Raw genomic sequence first — 10,558 nt, 5'->3', positions numbered from 1 at the left:
CTTTGCGGGTATACTTGATTGTTGGTGCTGGTTTTTCAGCTCTGTGTATTTCATATCGACCTCGATACTAATAATATAATATTAAATACTGGTCATAATTAACGTGGTGCCGCATTTGTTTGTCTTGAATGTTCGGTTACTGGTACTTACTGTTAAGTATATTGTTTTTTTACAATTTTATACCGTAAGTCATGGCAAGTCTAGTTATATAAAATTCAATGTCAGATACAGTATCTGAATCGCATACAGTTTGTGAAATCAATTAAAATGAATGAAGTTTCCATCATTTTCTATAGGGCTGACACAAAAACCGTTATTATTGTTATTATTACAATTCAATCACATCCAACAAAAGACAAAGACAACATTCGAATATTTGGAAATAGACAAAAATACAACACATTTTTAAACTAAAATTAAAATCCTTTTAACACTATACTTTGCTATAAGTGTCCGACAGGGGTTCAGAAGAAAAGTAGCAGTGTATTATGAGGTCCATTATGTAGGCCTCGAATGAGTGATTATCAAATCTAAATTCAAACCATGAATAAAGATCCTAAAATAGACATATTCGCAAACACATTACTATTGGGTTGATTCAAACACCACTGCGTCCTTTTTCTATTGCTTCAGGTTCTGTATTTTTAGATTTTCAATTAACGCTTAGTAACCCGCATAGTCAAAGTGCTGATTGTTGACATTATAGATAACAATACAATTGTAAAACAGACATTAATTGACACAAATTAAGAGGAAATATTAAGGGAATTGAAAATGATAAGATTATTTACATATTATTATAATTACAGTGCGCTTAGGTCTAAATGAATATTATACACATGATAATTATAAGTCCGTGAGTTACAATAATCAATATAGGCGCGCCTAAACACTATATGTCCTTCGCGGACATGTCAAGAAGACGTTGTATAGCGTTTGTTGCGTCACTTTCAAGTATGGATTTACGACGCAGAAAGTCTCTGTATTCATCGTTCGTTACGTCATCGTAACGTCGAATATTTACGTACGCGTTTTTTATTCGCATACCGTCTCGTAGTAAAAGATACCGTGTGTCGTAGTCTTTCACGTTTATAAGCCACCTATAAAGATTGAGAAAATATGTTATTGTTGACCATCACTTATTAGCAATTCATCCCATAATGAAAATGATTTTGAAGATTATGATGATGGGAGGCCTACTTATTATATTAATGGTTTCAACGGAAGTACAATGACATTGAAAATCTTGGTGTTAATGATTCAATAATAATAATAATAATGCTTGATAAATCATAAATAGCATCGGACATAATCGATAACTATTGTGCGTATCGGTCATAAATATAGCCTAAAACAGAAAGGTAAATATACACTGGTGAAATGTATGTATGACCCATGCAATAATCAACATAATCGATAATAATTATTGATTAATTTATATTACTAAGCCGTATGTCATACCTGTTGTCTGCACCGGCTGTGCCGAGGACAGTATTCATATCAATAAATTGAATTGATTCAATTTGATTTACATCCACCAATCGCGTTCCTTTAATTGCGTCGAGCACATCACGATGTGACAAGTCTACGCCAGGGTACGGAAAACATACCGTTAGCGGGCGCAATTCTGGTTGCTCACTGAAAAATCTAATCTTCCTCATAGAAAACTCCTGCATTTGCTTCGATTTTTGATTGTGTTTATGTGGATGACGTTTGGAAAGTTTAACAGTCACGTGTCGTTTAGGTGAATTTTCACGGGTGCTATTGGAACTCACTGACACTTCTCCATGATGGGTTTTTGATCTAAGAGAGAATCAAAGGCAATTTGTACGTTATAAAGATACTTTTTTTTATACTAGTTTTTAACAAAAATGTACAATTACTTAATATAGATATTTACCAAATATACTAAATTTTACAGTCATTTATACAAAAAAGCCCGTCCATTTTATTTGAGATTTCAGCAACAGTACGCAACCATTCTGGTGATAAGAAACATTTCACTAATCTTTCGTTCAATAAATTAAACAAAGTTTCTAATAGTCGTAATAATAGTGAGTTTTGCTTAGGCACGGTAGACGAAAAGGGAAATATTAATTTGCGCATGCGTATACGTCCAGTATACTCTGTTCCTTTGGTATTTTGTCTAATTAATAGAGAACATTTATGACGTCATTTTGAAATTTTTCAACAATAAAAATGGCCAATCAGTAAGAAGCGAATGAACGTGGTAGGCCTAATTTGAACTTTTTTTAAACCAGACCTGAAGACCCAGCCTGGCTAACGCAGAAACTTCTCAAAAACATGCCCACCAAGCCCGCGTGTAGTGTCTGTGGTAAAGTCTTGGGGGAGGAGGCTGACCGATCATAGGTGTACATAGTGTGACAGAGCCTTTCCATTGCATTATTTCAATGTATGGAAAGTGCCGATTCTTCACCGTTTTCAACACATTTGTGACTTTTGACAACCGAACTGTACCTATTTCCATACTTACCTCCTGAGAATATTCTTTGCTTCCGAATATGAAATTGATAAAACTGGTTTTTATAACTGCTGATAAAACTGAGTCAACCTGGTGTGAACACTCTGTACCTGAGTTGAAATCTTGTTTTACATCGACAAACGTTCGTTGCAAATGCAACAATTTCTTGTTTTTCGAAAATCCGAATTACATAATCAATACGATTGGATTTTAAATGTCAGAGGAGATGAAATATCTGAATCTTAGCGCAGGTGTTTCAACAAAGGAAAAGCGTTTAAATTCGTATAACATTACATGAAAAAATGTACTAAATAATGTACCAAATAAATTGTTATACTACTGTCAGTAGTGTGTGGCCTACTAGATCATAGCTATTAATTACTTTAATTCTTTACTTCATTGAAAAGGTCACATTTAAATAGTTCAACATCGACCTTAACATCTGATCATTGGTAATTAGTGAAAATAACTGTGATATATATTTATGTATGATAAGTTTGACGTAAAAAGACGAAACTGTATATAAATTTACGTAAGGGCAAAATTCGGTAATTCGCGCGTTACTTCTAGAATGTTTACTCGATGGTATATAAAGTTGTTTCGTACTTTCGGTACTGATTTTAACAACCTGATGTAACCCTGTTTGCTAATTATTAAGTTTAGTTAGATAATTAGTTATTGACAATTAAAACGAATTTAGGTTCAGCGATTTGCCCCGAATAGGGGTGTTTTCCGATCGCGGTATACACTGTCTAATGGATGTTCATCTTTGAAAAATACTCGCACACAATAAGATGAGGATGCTTCGCATTTACCTATCTCCTTCTACGATAATTGTTTTTAATAGCTGAAAACCGGTTGAACAGCTGAGTACAGCATCATAATGTTGAAGACAGGCCGATTTTCTTTAAAATATACTATTTTGATATAGATTTGCGATGAATGGAACATTCCAATCTCTCAGTCTCTCCCAGTATAATTATTTGGTTTAAACTTAAAACCTTTAGATATCCTAGTATTGCAATACTAACATCTGATCATTGGTAATTATTGAAAATAACTGTGATATGTATATTTATGCATATTGATAAATTTGACGTAAAAAGACGAATATATATAAATATCAATGTTAACAACGCCTTGCTTTAATAACAATTTATCGGCAGCCTAACTAACCTTATTTCCTCCTCTTGCATCTTGGATATAACAGGAAGCTTCAAGTGTTTCGGCGGACTCGATGACGGATGATGATACCTGTTGTACTTTCCGAGATGCGGGTGTGATGAAAACTCTTTCCGATTATAGAAATGCGTCAGCTGCACTGTGCTGCTAGAAATTGGCATTCTATACGATGATAAGTAGAAAAAATAACATTATGAATACCACACACCACCAAGATGGTCCAATTTATTCGATATCGATTATCCTATAATTAGTATAATATTCTAGGTTTCTTCATGCTTCTATGAATTACAATAATAAAAGAATTAATGTATTTTATAACGTTCGACCGATTTTCATGCTATGTGATGCAGTAATTACGGAAGTAATAATATAATATAGTTAAAGACTAGGCCTAGGTTGTGTACACCAACGCGTTTGCGTCAACAACGTACATGCAAATACTGTAGGTAGTGTGGTGCATACAATTTACAAGATAGAAGTTGAACATTTTACAGACCTCTCAATTTAGAAAAAAATGAAACATCGGAGGTTTATGAAATTAGAGGACTCTAATAATACATCAAACCATAGAGGGCGCTACGGAAAAATAAGGATATTGGCATTTAATATTGAAGACTAGGCCTAGATATAACAAGAAAACTGACTTTTTGATGTAACAGTAAAATTATTGTTCTTTCTTCATTAATTAATATTCTATTTAAGCATTTAAGAAATAATGATTTATTATCTGAAATACGGTATTAATCATAAAGCAGGGCCTACCGGTATTAAATACCTAACTGTGGATGTGTATGAGGATGTATAATTATGATTGTAGTTGATTTAGCTAATCAATCAATTAATTAAACGCCGTGGCTAAAGATACGGTACCGTATCCTAACTTCCGTTTACTAAAGGTACGGTAAAATTGCATTACGTCATAATAAGCCAATGGGATGCTGGTACGTGTGTGACGTCATCGTGTAAGGACTTTGGATTTTTTTCACATCGCGTCTGTAGAGAATGCCTATCCGCGGCGCCAGGCTGCATGGATGTGTGCGCTTATGATTCTGTGACTCAGCCTCGGGGCTAGACCTAGTAATGTTGAATCCAGAATCGTCGATGCTGTAGTAATAGAGCAAGATCATGTGGTTGGACGTTACATAAAGCGTTTAAATCATGCACTCAATCTCAAATATTCTTTCATTATACAACATTAAACACTACACTACAGTAGAAATATGTTGATAGCCAAATTAGAAGTAAAGGAATTATAATTCAATGTTGGAAATTGTGTTGCGTCTAGTGCATTCGTCCATAGGCCTATAGTTACTATGAGGGTTTTATTTTTATTCCAAATTGCCTATTTAGGCCTATATTTTTTAATAAACTTTGTTTACAGATGGTGACCATAAACAAAAAGCAAATGCGGACAATAAAGGGGCCCTCAAATACTATGATTTAGACAATAGGCCTAGCCCCAGGTCTTAGTCACAGAAATCAGCGCACACACATGCAGCTGGCCCCAGCCTGGCAAACAAACTCATACACCGAGGCTATAGCATGTTATAGTACGTAGTAGGCCTCTTTTGAAACGGTAAATTTCTGTATTCTAGAATTAAAATCAACATGAATTTTAGCCTATCAATAATAACAGACGTAGGCCTATGCTACATTTAGTTTTGTCACACGACGGGGATAGGCCTAATAGCAATAAATGAAGCATAATAAAGAAAATGTTAAGCTGCCGGTTGATCACTGTTTTCGCGATATGAAAAAAAATCCCAAGTCCTTATACGATGACGTCACACACGTACCAGCACCCCATTGGCTGACTATGACGTAATGCAATTTTACCGTACCTTTAGCAAACGGAAGTTAGGATACGGTACCGTATCTTTAGCCACGGCGTTAATTAAATCCGCAATCAAACAATCAACTTTGAGTACTGTTTCATATTCCGGGATATAGGCATCATCCTAATGTCGTAGTGACCCACATACTCCACTATTCTAATCAAACAATTTTCATCTATACACACCAGGGAAGCCTCCCTGACACACACCATTCGCCAAACCTATAGGAAGGATTTGACCAATATTCAATGATAAATGCCTTCGTCGACAGCCAGACTACCTGCTGTCTGCATACATCTAATAGACTGTTTTCTCCCAGACGTTCCTTAGGGTTTGAGCATGCCCAGTCCAGGTTTCCAAATACCAATTTAGCCATAGGCCTGGTAAGTAATAAGCTTCCGCGTGTCGAATATAACTGCCTAAAAAGGCGCGGCGTGAAGAGACGGCTTTACTTTTATATTAACTCTAGGCCTGTATGTATGTAGAGTATATGTATGTAGAGTAGACATTATTAGGATAGGCCTAGGTATTTGTGGCGGGTTGTGTGGCGATGGTCAGGGGAGGAAGAGCACAAAAAGCTACTACTACTAGGCCTAGGCCCTACCCTAGCTTATTTAGAAATAGTACCTACCCAGGCCTCCTCTCTATATTAGACTAGGCCTAGGCCTATAAAATAGGCTAAGCTAGGCCTAGGTAGGTCTATTTTATGATTCGTAAACAATATTCTTACCTTGTAACTGTGAGAGAGATTAAAAAATTTTAAACAAAATCCAGGCGTTAGTAAAAATAGTTTCGTCTTCTTCCGTCCGTCGTTGATCCAACTACTTCACCCAAAATCACACGTGTAATCAACAACAGAAACAAGAAAAAAAGACAACGTAAATGGTTGCTAGGAAGGTATGTGATGTGTGCATTGTGCGCGCGTAATATGACGCATGAATACGTCATCCGCACACACAAGCCCATTTCCCTTCTGAGATGCATGTTTTTCATGTCCTTTATGCTTACACCTTTGTTCTCTCTCAGGCAGGCCTAACGTTTTTCAGCTGTGCCTTCTTTTTGATCGTTTTGTTTTCAAATTGTCTGATTTCATATATTGGCTGTCGTTATGATTACGAAATGTGAACGGAAATTGTTTATATTGTTGATTAAAAGCATGCATGCCGTCTACTCAAAATTTCGTTAGCTTAGTGGCCGTTTAATTAACAATGTATACGTATGTTCAAAATCCTAATACATTTAACTTGACAGATAAGACTTTAAAGTGTAATAAAAAATATGAGATAGAGGAACAAATAGCCACTCCTCTAGCAAAGATGTTTGTCACGTGTTTCACACACACACGCACAAAATCAATATTCGTTTGGACGTGTATGTACGGTTTGGAGATAAATTGAGACAGCGCTTAAAAATAAAGCCTAAAGCCAACATTGTCCTTTTTAATTTTGTCCATTATTATTCCTAGTGATTATTACAAGAACCTATCATCGTTCTTTCAATTTAGCCATAGCAACGTGAGGGAATCGTACAGATTAATTATGAATTGATTCTTTATTGCGATTTTAAATTGAAATACTATTAATTATGCATTTTTCTTGAGATTGAATATTGTACTATGATTAGAATAAGAAAAGAATACGTTAGGGAGTATTTTGAAAAGTTTAAGATAAAATTTTAATACAAATAGACGCGTTCTTAGCGTAAAATACATCCACCTCTGATATTCGGTAGGCCTAATACCGCACCGATTCACTGCAAGTACACCATCAACGTAGGCTTACATAGCCTAGAATAATTATGTAACTTTGAGAAGTTGATAGATGTCTCGACGACTGATTCATTAGTCATGTTTACATCTGTATCTCAATTCTTTCGCCAGAAACATATACGAGATGTATCGTACTGTTATTAAATGAACTTGTAGTTAATGATAGATATCTGTAAGTCACGTTTACGTTTATATCTGTTGTTTGCCTTCTCACCTGGATTATGTAGGCCTGGAAGCTTTATTTAACAACAAAAATAATAATTATATTTTAGTTTACATCTGTATCTTCAATCATAAACGTATACGATACTGTTAATGAATTAATTTGTAGTTAATAGATATCTGTAAGTCCGCTTATCTGTAATTGGCATGTCGTGTGCCTTCTCACCTGAATTATGTAGGCCAGAAGCTTTATTTAACAACAAACCACACAAACAATTGTATTTTTAATGCAATATGCTATAATCACGTTTAACGGTAGATTTTATCTGACACTCATCTGACACTTATATGGTCAAAATGATTTCTTTATCGGGGCCGAATTCAAAGAGCACATTCAACATTCCTGAAAAATGTTTAATCTATAGCTTTAAAAAACAACTTATTGAGACGATGCAAGAATTAAGATACTCATTTTAAAATGTTGTTTCCCTTTAGCATACAAACAAGATTTTGTACATTCAAAATTTAAACTCTCATTACACTGTTCACTGTCAACGTGTACAGTAGGCCATTTATAGTATTATGCTTACAGTCTTAGACAGTTTTTGAGATTTAAAAGAGCTGAGATCCGAATTCATATTAAGTCCTCGTTGTAAATTATTATTGATTTCACTCAAATCAGGAAAAGAAAACCTGTCAGAGATTTTCCAAAATAATAAGTAGTTGTTGTTTCTCAATTCAAGTATTTAGCATACGCTAATTTTTAAATGTACAACTACAAGTGGCTTAGAAAAAGATATCTTACAACAATCCCAGATGAATAATTGATTGAAGAAAATGATCGGCAACAAGATATAGAAATATAATATATTTTATGCTCTCTTATCCGTTCTCAAATTTCCAGTATATCTACATCGCCTAATGTTGAGTTATTTTATTTCCCTTTTTCGAGGATTCACTTTTCAGGTATTTTTTTAAATTTAGGTTTGCGGCTTTCATCTTATGCGAGTGATAGTATTTGTGCTAGATTTGTGTTATTTGTGAGATATACTGTATCACAATTTCTAAGGCATTACAAGACGTTTTCAGTATCATTTATCATCCGGCTTTTCTTAGATGTTTAATTCTAAAGTTGACAGTTGAAGCAGTGATATATCTGTTCAGAATGTAAAAACACTATGTAAGCTTAATTTAATATAGGACAACTTGGGTTCTTCGTATATGTTATTCGATGTCCTTAACCAATTGTGATTCAGAGTTTGTGCATAAACCAGCATGCCCATTTACTTACCTTACCTTACCTCGGCTCTATCATTCCCAGTCGGATATAGCCCTCCTCAGGCCTTTGCCATTCGTTTCTGTTCTGTGCTGTCCTAGCCCAAGTTGTACCTTTATAAGATATGATGTCGTCCCTCGGTCCATTTTCTTTTTTGTCTTACTCCTCTTCTTTTGCCGATTCTCGTCTGGCGTTCTGTCAATCATTTGGTCCATCTTATCTCTTCTCTTCTTGCTATGTGACTGCCCATCGCCATTTGACTTCTTTTACTTTGTCCCTTATATCTTTGACTTTATATTGCTCTTTTGTTCAATTCTAAAAACTTTGTTGGATTCATAGCCATAGGTCATTGAAGCACACACTGGTTGAAAACTCGCCTTCTGTGTACTATTAGGATTTTCTGTCACGTAGAATGTCTCTATATCTGCCGAAGCAGCTCCAGCCAGCCTTTACAATAACAACTTCATCTCTTGTGTTGTCAACCATTTTTACTGTCTGTCCAGATGCTTGTCATTTTCAACTTGCTCAATCTTTTCATCATCTCTATGGATGCATCTGCGTGAAAATTTGTTATATATTTGTATTTCCTTTGTGGATTTTCAAGCCAATCTTTTTACTCTCTCTTTAGATCATTTAACTGAGCTTCCATGTCCTCGACTGATTTGTCAGAGCAACATGCAACATCATCCGCAAATCATTTGGGTGATATTGTGTCTCTTTGTCTGACACCTCTATTTATGATTTGGATAAATCTGTGTTGAGGTGAATTGTATAAGTGTTTTCAATAATCTGAACATAGCCTTCATTCACTCCAGTTTTTCTTAGAGCTCTGAACAGCTCAGTATTTTCTACCGAGTCAAAAGCTTTTTCATAATCTATTAAACCTGCACATTGAAAACTCGTTTTACTTTTCTATTAATTGTTTAGAGATAGTGTAGGTGGTCCGTTGTTGAGAAACCCTTCCTGGATATGTTTAGGACTTACTTCCTATCTGTAGTAATGTTTCCATCTTTCTTTTTCATTTGATTTATTTATTTCTTCCTGTTCAGTTTTGTGAACTGTTTTGGTTCTTTTCCACTTTAGAGAATGTTTTCAATTTGCTTCCTTCTCATTTTGTTTTTGCTTCTAGTTCTTCTCATCATTCTACTGTTTTCACTATCACTGTGTATTCTGTCTTTTTTGTGTAGTTTTGTTTTGCATTTATCTAAGAAACTTTTCTGAAAGTTGTATATTGAGACTGACCTTATTTGAGTGATGTTTAATACCTTCCACATAATCTTGGACATTTTGGTTGAATTAGAAACCCAATCCCACTGGCTTCCCACTGTTATTCTCTGTTTTCCCATGGTTGTATAGCCAAACTCCTTTAAATTCATCGATCCTCTCTCCTTTTCCATTTCACATAGTCCTATTACATCCCACTTGAAGTTTTTTATTTCATCTATTAATGATTCCAATGATTCTTATGTTCTTAAAGTTCTAGTATTGTATGTGCAAATGTTGATTCGTGCTTGTCCACTCTCAAAGTGATGACTATCATCAGTCGCACAGCTTCCCTTCGGCTTTGACTGAAACGTCACATAAAGATTTGGTAAATCTTACATCACAACTGGTTAATTTGCAGTCATCATTGATGTTGAGCCCTTTATGGCCATGGGCTTTACGACCTCTCTTTACTTTTCCCTCTTATAGCAAAGTCTAAAGATAGAATGAAATAGATACGTTTAAGTGGTACATTGATTTTGTCAGTCCAATGGGAATATGATATAGATTTGGACATTAAGAGCTTTAAATTTTGCCACAGCGCCAACAGCGGTCATGTTTGTATGTTAGGCTACTCTCAGTCGCCG

General features: G+C 35.1%; 2 protein-coding genes across 2 annotated transcripts in view; both read right to left on the bottom strand.

Annotated features, from left to right (window-relative positions):
• Positions 1–10,558, bottom strand: part of LOC144846199 (T-complex protein 11-like protein 1) — a 207,238-nt gene that overhangs the window by 38,793 nt on the left and 157,887 nt on the right. The window lies entirely within an intron of this gene.
• On the bottom strand, positions 343–6,348 carry LOC144846377 (uncharacterized). The gene is made up of 4 exons (XM_078703542.1): positions 6,233–6,348; positions 3,659–3,826; positions 1,462–1,803; positions 343–1,100 (listed from the first exon to the last, which is right to left on the bottom strand). Exons 2-4 carry the CDS (start codon positions 3,823–3,825, stop codon positions 893–895), a joined length of 717 nt encoding a protein of 238 aa, XP_078559668.1. The 5' UTR covers position 3,826; positions 6,233–6,348; the 3' UTR covers positions 343–892.

The sequence above is a fragment of the Antedon bifida genome, chromosome 1 (assembly GCF_963402885.1).
Source record: "Antedon bifida chromosome 1, ecAntBifi1.1, whole genome shotgun sequence".
NCBI classification, from domain to species: Eukaryota; Metazoa; Echinodermata; class Crinoidea; order Comatulida; family Antedonidae; genus Antedon; species Antedon bifida.
The sequence above is the reverse complement of the archived record's forward strand: the minus strand, read 5'-3'. Positions and strand labels throughout refer to the sequence as shown.

Excerpts from the sequence above, each read along its gene's own strand:
- LOC144846377 (XM_078703542.1), bottom strand. The coding sequence starts at position 3,825 with ATGCCAATTTCTAGCAGCACAGTGCAGCTGACGCATTTCTATAATCGG. Across the intron at positions 1,804-3,658 it reads ATGCAAGAGGAGGAAATAAG|ATCAAAAACCCATCATGGAG; the intron begins GTTAGTTAGGCT and ends ATTCTCTCTTAG. Across the intron at positions 1,101-1,461 it reads ACAGCCGGTGCAGACAACAG|GTGGCTTATAAACGTGAAAG; the intron begins GTATGACATACG and ends CAATCTTTATAG.